The sequence below is a fragment of the Meles meles genome, chromosome 16 (genome assembly GCF_922984935.1).
Source record: "Meles meles chromosome 16, mMelMel3.1 paternal haplotype, whole genome shotgun sequence".
NCBI classification, from domain to species: Eukaryota; Metazoa; Chordata; class Mammalia; order Carnivora; family Mustelidae; genus Meles; species Meles meles.
The window spans coordinates 12,857,850-12,873,026 of NC_060081.1; the positions used below are offsets into that span (position 1 = coordinate 12,857,850).

The 15,177-nt window shown below is 38.5% G+C and overlaps 1 protein-coding gene across 1 annotated transcript in view; it reads right to left on the reverse strand.

Moving 5' to 3' along the window:
- Window positions 1-12,042: 12,042 nt before the first annotated feature.
- Window positions 12,043-15,177, reverse strand: part of GCC2 (GRIP and coiled-coil domain containing 2) — a 57,178-nt gene continuing 54,043 nt past the window's right edge. Inside the window, exon 23 of the mRNA XM_045980874.1 lies at window positions 12,043-13,839. Coding sequence (XP_045836830.1) covers window positions 13,769-13,839 — 71 coding nt within the window. The 3' untranslated portion in view covers window positions 12,043-13,768. The remainder of the gene's footprint in view (window positions 13,840-15,177) is intronic.

Genomic DNA, 15,177 nt, shown 5'->3' on the forward strand with positions numbered 1-15,177 from the left:
TGGGGAAGTTAGTGACGGTAAAGACTGAAGGGGAAACGGAAGGGTCTCTCAAGGGAGTGTGACCTGGTAATCCACCGGGGTGAGAAAAAGAGCCAAGAAAGGATAGCCAGTTCTCAAAAGAGGCCCCCAAAGGAAAGAATACTCATGTCTAGCCAACAACAGCATTGTTGAGAAATAGTGAACATAATGTTTAGCAAAGTTGATCAAAATACAAACAAAAACCCAAACACCTATTTTTGCCCAACTTACCAAAAAGGATTCAAGCAACACAACTAACAGAAATTGCAATATTCTGGATAACTACATTTTAAATTGCTCTCACTAATTAAGAAAGCAGCAACAGGAATGATCTAGATACCATTGTTTTAGCTCTAAAATATTAATTTTATATTTAGAATTTAGTATATCCCTCAGAAATGATTTGTAGCCACAATTATTTGACTGGGTGACATCAGTGTTAATCTTCTTAAGGAGAGTGTGAGGGAACTAGTTTATATAATTACACATTTGGAGTGGAAAATATATCTAATATTTGTCATACATAACCTATGTACCAGACACTGTGCTGAGTCAGTCTCTTACCTATATCATTTGATTTAATCTTATGAGGTTATTATTTTTACTTGAAAACTAGGAATGAGTCAGTAAATGTAACAGACATTATAACTAATGGGGGATTCTTTCTCTCATGTAACAAAAAATCTGGATAAATCAGGGATAGTTTATTAACAAGAACTAACTCATTTCCTTCTGTTTTTAAATGTACCATTCTTAGCATTACTGTTGCCTCATGGCCAACAACATCTTTCTAAGGAAAGACCAGGTGAGGACATAGTGACAAGGTGGCTGTCTGCAAGCCAGAAGGAATGACCTCACCAGAAACCAAATCAGTCAGAACCTTGAGCTTGAACTTCTGGCCTCCAGAACTGTGAGAAAATCAATTCTTGTTGTTTAAGCCACTCAGGTGGTGGTGTTTTGTTATGACAGCCAGAACTGACTGATACACATGTCAACACAATACTATGTTAAAGTTATATTTTTAGGATCTATAATTATTGTCCATTTTTTGTTGTGTTTACTAAATCTATTGGTCTTGAATAACAAATATCAATAGAAAACATCAATAATTGATAGATTAGTGAGACTCATTTCTCACTATCGTAAGTGAAAGGATTTTTGTGACTATTTTTCCTTCTATTTCATTATATAGTACTATATTAGTTGGGGTTCCCCAGAGAAACAGAACTAAGAACTCCCATGATCTGCTTTCTGCAAACCAAAGGATCAGGAGAGCCAGTGGTATAAGCTCCAGATAACATAAAATTAATGTTCATAATTACTATATGTAAAAATAACTCTTGTGAACGGAACAGCTCTAGTCAAGACACCTAAATACTTCCACATCCTGTATTTCATGGGGTAAGCCTGGATAAACTGAAAGCAACCCACTAAGTGCTCTAACTTGATTTTTCTCTTTCAACGTGCCTTACTATTTATGTTGTGTGGTATGATGATTTCACAGCATGCTACATTAGAAATAAATTCTTAATGCACCCACTTTATCCAGATTTTTTTGACTAACACTAACCTAATTTCATTGGTTGGATATAAATATATTAGTTAGAAATATATCTTAGAAAAAAATGATATACTACTAACCTTTTATTTCAAGGTAGTAAATTCTATAAGCAAAAGATTCTATGCAAAAATCTCATGATTTCTGCAGTTAACTTCATTCTGTCTGAGAAGGCAAGGTGGTGAATAGGAGCACAGGGTTTGGAGGCAAAATGCCGGGTTTCAAGAGTTCCTCCACTGCTTACTAACTATTTTTGCACCACACCCAGTGCTCCATGCAATACGTGCCCTCCCTATTACCCACCACGAAGTACACTTTTAACATCATTAGCGATTGAGAAGTGCAAATCAAGCCCACAGTGAAATACCACCTCATATCCACTAGGATGGCTATCATCAAAAAGGCAGATAATAAGATTTGGTGAGGATGTGGAGAAAATGAACCTCATACCTTATTGATGAATTTGTAAAGTGGAGCAGTCACTCTAGAAAAGTTGGGCTGTTCCACAAATAGTTAAACATGCGATTACCATGGGATGCTAAATTCCATTCCCAGGAGAACTGAAAACATATATCCACACAAAAATTTGCATGCAAATTTTCATAGCAGCAATTTTTTTCCTTTTTAAAAGATTTTATTTTATTTAGAGGACTGAGGGGGGGAGAGAGAGAGAGAGAGAGAGAGTCTCAAGCAGACTCCCCATGGAGCTGGATGTAGGGCTCCATCTCACGATTCTGGGGTCATGACCTGAGCCAAAATCAAGAGTCGGAGCTTAACTGACTGAGCCATCCAGGTGTCCCATAGCAATTTTCTTTTTATTAATATATAATGTATTATTTGTTTCAGGGGTACAGGTCTGTGAATCATCAGTCTTACACAATTCACAGCACTCACCATAGCACATACCCTCCCCAGTGTCCATCACCTCACCACCCTATCCCTTCCACCCCTCTCCCCGCGAGCAACCCTCAGTTTGTCTCCTGAGATGAACAGTCTCTAATGGTTTATCTCCTTCCCCAGTCCCATCGTGTTTCAATTTTCTCTCCCTTCCCCCCACAAACCCCCGGCCCTGTCTCTCAAATTCCTCGTATCAGTGAGATCATATGATAATTGTTTTTCTCTGATTGACTTATCTCGCTTAACATAATACCTTCTAGTTCCATCCACATCCTTACAAATGGCAAGATTTCGGTCTTTTTGATGGCTGCATAATATTCCTCTGTGTGTGTGTGTGTACGTACACACAACCTCCACATCTTCTTTATCCATTCATCTGTTGATGGAGATCTAGACTCTTTCCATACTTTGGCTATTGTGGACATTGTGCAGCAATTTTCTTAATAGCTAAAAGTTGGAAACACAAAATATCTACCAATGGATGAATATGTAAAACATGGCATTTCATACAAAAGATTATTATTCAGCAGTAAAAGAGGATGAGTACGGCTGCGTGCTACAATGCAAATGACCTTGAAAACATTATGGCAATGAAGGAAGTCAGTCACAGATTTATGATTCTACTAATATGAAAAGTGTAGAATAATAGGCAGCTCAAAGACAGAGGATTAGTGGCTACCCAGGGTTGAGGCGGGCTAATGGGGGAATGACTGCCAATGGGTAGGCAGTTTTTTTGGAGGGGGGTAATGAAAATTCCTAAACTCAGATTGTGGGAATGGTCTCACAACTCCGACTGTACTAAAATCATTGAATTGTACATGTTCAACAAGGGAGCTTTATAGCATATAAATTATATGTCAAAAATATGTAAAAAACAAAACAATGTATAAATGATGTCAGAAGAAAAGATGTATGCTTGTAGTGTAGATGGGAAAGAACACAGAGTGAAGATGTTTGAGTAGATAAGAAAGAAACCCTCAACTCCTTGTCAAGCTTCTTTCACTCACACTCCCACCCACACGGTCCCTCCCATATTAATTTGGATCAAATATGATTTCAACTATAAATATTTTAGCATGTTTTAAAAATAACTCTTTTTAAACATAGACACATTATCAAACAAAACAAATTAAACATATTTCCTTAGTATAAAATATTTTGTCAGTGTTCACATTTCCACTTCCAAAATCTTTTAATAAAATTTTACACTTCAGCTACATCAAGTAACCCACGAGTTCCAATTTTTTTTTTTTTTTCCTTCCTGGGGAATCCCCCCTTGGACTCTTAGTTCCTGGTTCTTCCTCTTCCAGCACAGCAGGTATCCTGGGCTCACTCCTCAGCACTCTCCTGATCCAGTCTCCTTTCCTAGCTGCTCCTTTTTTACTTCTGTTTTCTCTCAGCCTTCTGGAGCATATTCTCTCAATAGGAAAGGCTGCATGGGAAGTCATTTTTTCCCCAGTTCTTAGGGATCTGAAAAAGTCCGTTTTCTCCCACTTAATTGGAAGTTTGCTGTTTGTAGAATTTCAGGTTGCAAATCATTGTGACTCAGAATTTTGAAGGAATTTCTCTGAGGTCTTCTGGTGTGCTGTGCTGCTGTTTGAGAGGTTCGAGACCATTTTCCTTCCCTTCCTGTGTATGAAATTTGCTTTTGTCTCTTTGAAAATTTTTTCTTTTGTCAATTCTATTTTAACATTTAGTAATTATTACACTAAATAATACAATTTTCTCTCCATGCATATCATTTAACTGCATCCAAAAAGAGATTCTCTCTCATTTTTTTTATTTCTGGGTTTGAACTGCATAAGTCTACTTACAAGTGGACTTTTTTTAATGCAGTGCAGTACTATAAATGTATTTTCTCTTACTTTTTAAAATTGTAGTTGACATGCAGTTTTAGTTTCAGGGATACAACATAGCTATTCAACATTTCTACAAATTATGCAAAGCTTACCATGATAAGTATAGTTACCATCTGTCACTGGAATCTTTTTATTTTTTAAAATTTTTTTGTTTTTTAATAAACATATAATGTATTATTAGCCCCAGGGGTACAGGTCTGTGAATCGCCAGGTTTACACACTTCACAGCACTCACCATAGCACATACCTTCCCCAATGTCCATAACCCCACCACCTACTCCCTACTCCCCTCCCTCCGGCCCCCCTCAGTTTGTTTTGTGACATTAAGAGTCTCTTATGCTTTGTCTCCCTCCTGATCCCATCTTGTTTCATTTTGGAATCTTTAAAAAAAAATTTATCTATGTATTTGTGGGGGGAGGGACAGAGAAAAGAAACTTTAGCTGAGTTTGATGTGGGGCTCGATCCGGTGACTCTGAGATTACAATCTGAGCCCAAACCCAAGAGTCAGGACTCTCACCCTGTCCTGGCATCCTTCCATTGGAAAACTTTTTAGGAGCACTTTCTGTTCTAAAAAGTTGTATCATTATGCCTTTATTATACTGGATCTCTGATAAGTCTTTTATTTTAGACTCTTGTCTTTTAGTTTTGTAAACTTATATTATTTCTTTGAAAATTTCTTCCTATTTTCTTATTTTCAGAGACCAGAGACTCCTATTAAATCCTGAGCATCCTAGATTAGAATCTCCTTTTCTCTTTTTAACAGTTGATTTTGTTCACTTCCTTGTAATTTTTTGAACTTTAGTTTCAAGAGATCATTGTACATTTTTAATTGCTCATTTTCATTAATGAGCTGATCATGTTTCATGAAATCTGGATTCTAATCCTAGCTTGGGGCAGATAGTAAAGTTTTAAAAAACAAGAGCTGAGGGGCGCCTGGATGGCTCAGTAGGTTAAAGCCTCTGCCTTCGGTTCAGGTCATGATCCCAGGATCCTGGGATCGAGCCCCACATCGGGCTCTCTGCTCGGCAGGGAGCCTGCTTTCTCTCTGCCTGCCTCTCTGCCTACTTGTGATCTCTGTCTGTCAAATGAATAAATAAAATCTTAAAAAAAAAAACCAAAAAACAAGAGCTGATTATCAGGGGCATGTGCAGTTAAATTTTATATTCACTTGATTACTAAAATCACTTACTTATTAAGCACCCTTATTTAGTGCTATGTGCTGGGCACTGAAGGACAATAATGGGGACAAAAAGAAAAGCGAATTGGTAAACCTTGCTGCAGGCTGCGGAAGTAGGAAGGTAAGACTGAAAAGGGGACAACATTGGAGTGCCCACTGTGCTAGGGTGATGATGTCCATGTCTTGCAGAGAGAGAGATGGGGGCTCAAACAGTCAAGAGCACAGCCCAAGTCAGTCAGTAGTGAAGCAGACATCCTGTCCAGGTCTGAGTGTAGTTTCTCCTCTCACCACCGCACTGTGTTCCAGACACCTGACAGTCACTCTCGAAGCACATGTAGAAGTTTACTTAGGATGCAAAGGACAGAGTCTGGAACCCACTGTATCTGTCTCAGGTGTTAGAAGCAGAACTGAAGCTGCCCCTTCCTCCTCACCCCATATTTTTACCTCCTCATGTCAGCTTAGCCTCCTCCATGCTTTCTAGGTGGGCTTTTCTCTGCTCCTTCTGGGCATTCCTGAGTTCCCGTCATTACATACCACAATTCCAGTTACACAGAGATCCGAACCTGACTCTGGTCCCAAATCCACGTTCCTGAATCTAATCTATTTGGCTTGGGTTAGGGCTCTGTGCCTGGTTCAGTTGATTCTGTTTGCCTTTTGGTATGGTGGTGGGGGAAAAGTTCCCAGAAAAAGGGGTGGAGAGGATTGTTGTCATCTTCAATTCTAGGCAGATATCTGGAGAGGCAGCCACATGGTGGGCTCTGAGTGAGCCCACTCTGAAGGAAACCTGGGGTGGTCACCTACATTATTGAAATTGAAAGTGAAAACATATTTCTTCACCATACTCAATGTTCTATTAACATGCACCTTTCTGTTTTTTTTTAAAGTAACAATTTGAAGGTCACAACTTGATTTTCCCTCCATGTAGTCACATTACGAATGCAGGGGGAAAAGATTTTTCTTCTGCATATAACTTATATGTAAATAAAGAAATGCTTTTTAACACTCATGGGTAAAAATGAGCTCAAAGTCACCTGTAATTTTATATCAGATTGTTTACCTTAGTGTGCATTTATTTTGAAACAATAGCTGATTTTCAGATACCAAAAGTAGAATAGTCTTCCACCCAGTTGTGACCACTACATTCCAACTTAATCATACAGTATGAGTAATTTTTTGTGTGCATCATGCTATTCACCAAATACCAAATTATATCTTTATTGGAAATTGTACACTCCTCAATACTATAGGTTTCCAGTGATATCACCAGCTAACACGGAGTTTACAAAGAACACAAAATACTGCTTGCCTTTAGCAAGTGTTTGCTTTGCTAGTAAGCAGTTCAGTTACACTTCTCCCAAAGTCTGTTTAAAGGAATGCAATGCTCAAGGGAACAAGCATCAAAATCCAGGAGGTGCAGAGAACCCCCTTCAAAGTCAACAAGAATAGGTCCACACCCCGTCACCTAATAGTAAAATTTACAAGTCTTAGTGACAAAGAGAAAATCCTGAAAGCAGCCCAGGAAAAGAAGTCTGTAACATACAATGGTAAAAATATTAGATTGGCAGCAGACTTATCCACAGAGACCTGGCAAGCCAGAAAGAGCTGGCATGATATATTCAGAGCACTAAACGAGAAAAACATGCAGCCAAGAATACTCTATCCAGCTAGGCTATCATTGAAAATATAAGGAGAGATAAAAAGTTTCCAGGACAAACAAAAACTGAAAGAATTTGCAAACACCAAACCAGCTCTACAGGAAATATTGAAAGGGGTCCTCTAAGCAAAGAGAGAGCCTAAAAGTAGTAGATCAGAAAGGTACAGAGACAATATACAGTAACAGTCACCTTACAGGCTAATAACGGCACTAAATTCATATCTCTCAATAGTTACCCTGAATGTTAATGGGCTAAATGCCCCAATCAAAAGACACAGGGTATCAGAATGGATAAAAAAACAAAACCCATCAATATGTTGCCTATAAGAAACTCATTTTAGACGCGAAGACACCTCCATATTTAAAGTGAGGGGGTGGAAAACAATTTACCATGCTAATGGGCATCAGAAGAAAGCTGGGGTGGCAATCCTTATATCAGATCAATTAGATTTTAAGCCAAAGACTATAATAAGAGATGAGGAAGGACACTATATCCTACTCAAAGGGTCTGTCCAACAAGAAGATCTAACAATTTTAAATATCTATGCCCCTAACGTGGGAGCAGCCAACTATATCAACCAATTAGTAACAAAATCAAAGAAACACATCAATAATAATACAATAATAGTAGGGGACTTGAACACTCCCCTCACTGAAATGGACAGATCATCCAAGGAAAAGATCAACAAGGAAATAAAGGCCTTAAATGACACACTGGACCAGATGGACATCACAGATATATTCAGAATATTTCATCCCAAAGCAACAGAATACACATTCTTCTCTAGTGCACATGGAACCTTCTCCAGAATAGATCACATCCTGGGACACAAATCAGGTCTCAACCGGTATCAAAAGATTAGGATCATTCCCTGCATATTTTCAGACCACAACGCTCTGAAGCTAGAACTCAATCACAAGAGGAAAGCTGGAAAGAACCCGAATACATGAAGACTAAACAGCATCCTTCTAAAGAATGAATGGGTCAACCAGGAAATTAAAGAAGAATTGAAAAAAATTCATGGAAACAAATGATAATGAAAACACAATGGTTCAACATCTGTGGGACACAGCAAAGGCAATCCTGAGAGGAAAATATGTAGCGGTAAAAGCCTTTCTGAAGAAACAAGAAAGGTCTCAAGTACACAACCTAACCCTACACCTAAAGGAGCTGGAGAAAGAACAAGAAAGAAACCCTAAACCCAGCAGGAGATGAGAAATCATAAAGATCAGAGCAGAAATCAATGAAATAGAAACAAACAAACAAAAAATAGAAAAAAAATCAATGAAACTAGGAGCTGGTTCTTCGAAAGAATCAAGAAGATTGATAAACCCCTGGCCAGACTTATCAAAAAGAAAAGAGAAAGGACCCAAATAAATAAAATCATGAATGAAAGAGGAGAGATCACAACTAACACCAAAGAAATACAGACAATTATAAGAACATACTATGAGCAACTCTATGCCAACAAATTTGACAATCAGGAAGAAATGGATGCATTCCTAGAGACATATAAACTACCACAAGTGAACCAGCAAGAAATAGAAAACCTGAACAGGCCCATAACCAGTAAGGAGATTGAAACAGTCATCAAAAATCTCCAAACAAACAAAAGCCCAGGGCCAGATGGCTTCCCAGGGGAATTCTACCAAACATTTAAAGAAGAACTAATTCCTATTCTCCTGAAACTGTTCCAAAAAATAGAAATGGAAGGAAAACTTCCAAACTCATTTTATGAGGCCAGCATCATCTTGATCCCAAAACCAGACAAGGATCCCACCAAAAAAGAGAACTACAGACCAATATCCTTGATGAACACAGATGCAAAAATTCTCACCAAAATATTAGCCAATAGGATTCAACAGTACATTATAAGGATTATTCACCACGATCAAGTGGGATTTATTCCAGGGCTGCAGGGTTGGTTCAACATCCGCAAATCAATCAATGTGATACAACACATTAATAAAAGAAGGAACAAGAACCATATGCTACTCTCAATAGCTGAAAAAGCATTTGACAAAGTACAGCATCCCTTCCTGATCAAAACTCTTCAAAGTGTAGGGATAGAGGGCACATACCTCAATATTATCAAAGCCATCTATGAAAAACCCACCGCAAATATCATTCTCAATGGAGAAAAACTGAAAGCTTTTCTGTTAAGGTCAGGAACACGGCAGGGATGTCCATTATCACCACTGCTATTCAACATAGTACTAGAAGTCCTAGCCTCAGCAATCAGACAACAAAAAGAAATTAAAGGCATCCAAATCGGCAAAGAAGAAGTCAAACTATCACTCTTTGCAGATGATATGATACTATATGTGGAAAACCCAAAAGACTCCACTCCAAAACTGCTAGAACTTATACAGGAATTCAGTAAAGTGTCAGGATATAAAATCAATGCACAGAAATCAGTTGCATTTCTGTACACCAACAACAAGACAGAAGAAAGAGAAATTAAGGAGTCAATCCCATTTACAATTGCACCCCAAACTATAAGATACCTAGGAATAAACCTAACCAAAGAGGCTAAGAATCTATATGCAGAAAACTATAAAGTACTCATGAAAGAAATTTAGGATGACACAAAGAAATGGAAAAATGTTCCATGCTCCTGGATTGGAAGAATAAATATTGTGAAAATGTCTATGCTACCTAAAGCAATCTACACATTTAATGCAATCCCTATCAAAATCCTATCCAGTTTTTTCAAAGAAATGGAACAAATAATCCTCAAATTTATATGGAACCAGAAAAGACCTCGAATAGCCAAAGGAATATTGAAAAAGAAAGCCAAAGTTGGTGGCATCACAATTACGGACTTCAAGCTCTATTACAAAGCTGTCATCATCAAGACAGCATGGTACTGGCACAAAAACAGACACATAGATCAATGGAACAGAATAGAGAGCCCAGAAATAGACCCTCAACTCTATGGTCAACTCATCTTCGACAAAGCAGGAAAGAATGTTCAATGGAAAAAAGACAGCCTCTTCAACAAATGGTATTGGGAATATTGGACAGCCACATGCAGAAAAATGAAATTGGACCACTTCCTTACACCACACACGAAAATAGACTCAAAATGGATGAAGGATCTCAATGTGAGAAAGGAATCCATCAAAATTCTTGAGAACACAGGGAGCAACCTCTTCGACCTCAGCCACAGCAACATCTTCCTAGGAACATCAGCAAAGGCAAGGGAAGCAAGGGCAAAAATGAACTATTGGGATTTCATCAAGATCAAAAGCTTTTGCACAGCAAAGGAAACAGTTAACAAAACCAAAAGACAACTGACAGAATGGGAGAAGATATTTGCAAACGACTATCAGATAAAGGGCTAGTGTCCAAAATCTATAAGGAACTTAGCAAACTCAACACCGAAAGAACAAACAAGCCAATCAAGAAATGGGCAGAGGACATGAACAGACATTTCTGCAAAGAAGACATCCAGATGGCCAACAGACACATGAAAAAGTGCTCCACATCACTCGGCATCAGGGAAATACAAATCAAAACCACAATGAGATATCACCTCACACCAGTCAGAATGGCTAAAATTAACAAGTCAGGAAATGACAGATGCTGGCGAGGATGCGGAGAAAGGGGAACCCTCCTCCACTGTTGGTGGGAATGCAAGCTGGTGCAACCACTCTGGAAAACAGCATGGAGGTTCCTCAAAATGTTGAAAATAGAACTACCCTACGACCCAGCAATTGCACTACTGGGTATTTACCCTAAAGATACAAACGTAGTGATCCGAAGGGGCACGTGCACCCGAATGTTTATAGCAGCAATGTCTACAATAGCCAAACTATGGAAAGAACCTAGATGTCCATCAACAGATGAATGGATAAAGAGGAGGTGGTTGTATATACACAATGGAATACTATGCAGCCATCAAAAGAAATGAAATCTTGCCATTTGCGACGACGTGGATGGAACTAGAGGGTATCATGCTTAGTGAAATAAGTCAATCGGAGAAAGACAACTATCATATGATCTCCCTGATATGAGGACATGGAGATGCAACATGGGGGGTTAGGGGGATAGGAGAAGAATAAATGAAACAAGATGGGATTGGGAGGGAGACAAACCATAAATAACTCTTAATCTCACAAAACAAACTGGGGGTTGCTGGGGGGCGGTGGGGTTGGGAGAGGGGGAGGGGGTATGGAAATTGGGGAGGGTATGTGCTATCGTGAGTGCTGTGAAGTGTGTAAACCTGGTGATTCACAGACCTGTACCCCTGGGGATAAAAATACATTATATGTTTATAAAACAAAAAAAAAAGAAAGGATGAATACCCAACTTTTGTAGCAACATGGACGGGACTGGAAGAGATTATGCTGAGTGAAATAAGTCAAGCAGAGAGAGTCAAGTAACATATGGTTTCACTTATTTGTGGAGCATAACAAATGACATGGAGGACATTGGGAGATGGAGAGGAGAAGGAAGTTGAGGGAAATTGGAAGGGGAGGCGAACCATAAGAGACTATGGACTCTGAAAAACAACCTGAGGGTTTTGAAGGGGCGGGGGTGGGAGGTTGGGGGAACCAGGTGGTTGGTAATAGGGAGGGCACGTATTGCATGGAGCACTGGGTGTTGTGCAAAAACAATGAATACTGTTACGCTGAAAAAATAAATAAATTGAAAAAAAAAGGAATGCAATGCTCAAAGTTTGTTTAAAGGAATATAATTCTTGATTGTATGCTCTTTGGAGTGTAAGCAAAGCTCACTGTATACATCACAGAGGAGGCTGGAACTTGCGAGGCTCCCAAAGAAAGGCTAAGTGTGGCTCCCACTTCCAGGTGGAAGGTAGATGTCAGACATGGAAGACATCATGATCTACACATCACATAACAAAAGGTCAATCTATGTTCTCTCAAGTATCTGATGCTCTAGGTCCCAACTGTCTAAAGACAGTAGTAAGGGAATGTGTAATGCCAATTCATAGTCTAACTCAAAAACTCCAAAGAGACAGTGTCTAACAGAAAAAAAGTAGGCATAAAAATATGATATGCAGTTAAACATATTTAATAGAAATATTAAAATAACCAATACATTTCCTCTTGCTGAAATCATGAAAGAATATCACTTTGTAATCAAAGTTAACTTTATCATGCAAAATGGTATTTTTGCTTTACATTCATAAGTAGAGACTATATTTCAAAATAAGTTTATACAGACTTCAAAAAGGTCTACACTTAAAATGAAATTTATTTAAATACTATTACAATTACATTGTATGCTGCTGGTATATGCATATTCACAGTTTACAAAGTAAAAAAACTAAACTTAAAGTCAGCTCTGAAATGGATGCATTTTCATTAATACATTCACTAGGTCTGTTCTAAAACTGGATGAAAGCCAGATATAGGAGATATTTTGTAAAGAACAAACTCAACATCTCAGCAGCAAATTTCAGTTAAATTAAACTGGAATCGAAACGAATGTTCTGAGTAAACAAAGTCAGTTCACCAGCTGAGAATGAAAATCAAAGTATAAATTGGAAGGCTTAAGGGAACTTTACAGAGCATACTGTGTGGTGATTTTTTTAACAAATAAATATTAAAAATAGAATTCTTAAATTTATGATTTAAGAACACAATTCTGATCTTGTCAATAAAATATAATGCATCAAAGGCAGGTAACACCACAAGACCTGTGAAAACGTGACCTGACCTTGAAGATGTGTTCCTCAAGTTCCTTGGGATGGACAGCATACGGAACGGCATGTCTGCTGACCCACCGGAAGCACCACTCTCCTATTAGATACAATGCTGCATGACGCAGTCGATGTTCTGATAAGTTTTTAATGGGGGGAGATGGAAAGAATTCTCAAAACAGATTTATGGCTTAAAAGTAGATGAACGCTCTCAAGAGCCTGAAGAGACCCCACAAAATCACCCCAAGGTAATGAGCTGGTCCTGTGTTCATGTTCTGTGTCATACCAGCCAACACAAGGGCTTCTGACAACATAATGAGTTTGAGATAATGTATTTTAGAGGAAAAAAAAAAAGTTCATTTTAAAGTTACTAAGTAAAATGTTAGTCTCATAATTAACTGTACATATTTGCTTTATAATCCCTTAATAAACATGTCAACGTTACGCACAAAGCATTTTCCTTCATATTCTAATTACATTTCAACAATTTATTATAATAATCTATCTGCAAGTTTGCTCTTGCAATAAATAGTCTTGTAACATTATTTTCAAAACCTAAATTCCAGTTGGTACTGTACCAAAATTTAACTTCGAAATTCACAGTACTGCCCAGAAACAGGCGGGTCCTGAGGTTCCACAGAAGGAGGGAGTGGCGTCGTTTCTTGGTGTTTTCATCTGGCAGCACTCTCGGGAGGTCACAGAGTCAGAGGGCTGTGGACTGGTATCAACCCTTCAGGCTGCTGTACTTTAACTTCATACTTTTACTTCAAGCAGAGACTTTTTAAATACATCTGACAGACGTATGTACAAATATATGTAGATGTGAACATATACACACACACTTTTAGACAAAAGAATGACAGTAATATATGTGAAACTTTCTTTTTGCCACATGGATTCTATTTGGTTAATAAATAATATTTTCCCATCAATCTACCGAAGTCCAGACCAACTATGCAGATAGGATGCCCATCCGGATGAACGGGAAGCATTTTCTTCCTCACCTTTGGGGAGTTCAAAAAGAAAAAAAAAAGCATTAGTCTTCTCAGAACATACTTTGACGTTACAAATCTGTTCTTGACCTTTCAGTATTTACATTTCTCCATTAGACAATTCCAAAATAAAGACCCCAGCACAACTAAGAATTATTGACAATAAGGGGAATTTGTACATTCTTTTAATATGGAAGCCTTTACATAACTTAGAACCCAAACCCAATAGTTGTGTGGTAAACCACAAAACTAAACCAAGAGAAACAAAAACAACAGGTTTTAATCACTCTGAAATCAGGTATATATTGAGGTATAATTTGCTTATAGTACTTCATCCTCTTGAGGTGCAGCACCACCATGCCCACCATTTGCCTTTTCCAGAAAGTCATATAAATTGGGCCACATCATGTATCTTTTGAGTGTGGTTCTTTTCACTTAGCAGGAGGCATCCGAGAACTGTCCATGTTCCTGTGGGTACATGTGGCTCATTCCTTTTTATAGCTGAGCAGGATTCCACTGTGGGGCTGTGCCAATTTGTTTTACTCATTTACCAGTGAAGGATATTTGCTTTGTTTCTAGTTTTTCCCAATTTAAAATAAAGCTGCTCTAAACATTTATGTATGGGTTTTTAATTTAAAAAAATTTATTGAGAAATAATCTACATGAGATTCACCCTTTTAGTGGTTAGGTCTGTGGCCTCTTTAATAACGTCAGCTTGTAAGTGGAGAAGGTCGAGTCTGCTAATGAGACAGAAGTCACAATTAACCCAATCATGGAAGCGGCACCCTGTTACCTTTGCTGTATTCTACCAGTTAGAAACAAATCACGAGGCCCGTCTAATGGCCACTCCAGGGGAGAGGGTTACATGAAGGCATGAATGTCTAGAGGGCACTGCAGTGGCAGAAGACTTTTGAGAAGTCAGTCTTTCCACAGAAAGCTGGAGAAGTGCCATTAAGGGATGGAAAACTGGGCACTAACACTGCTTTCTCCCATTAGAGGAGGCAGGGGCCTTGCTCCCAAGAATGAGAGCCAGGGGGCTGCATTTTCTAAACGAAATGCAGAAACTGCTGTATGTTCATCTGGAATGAATGGTGCGGAGTATAAGACTTGTGACACAACAAAAATTCAGCCATGTCCCAGAGCTGGCAGGATTCTGCCCTATGCGGACAATGTTCCTGGCAGCTGTTCATGTCCTTAGGTATATGAGGACCACAGAAAGGCTGAGATTGGATGCATTTGCACCTGCCCTGAGTAACTATTCTTTTCTGATAAAGTTCTGAGTCCTCTGCAAACCAAATTAGACACTTATAGTGAGTATGAATGTGTTCTCTTCCTGTCAATCTGGAGATG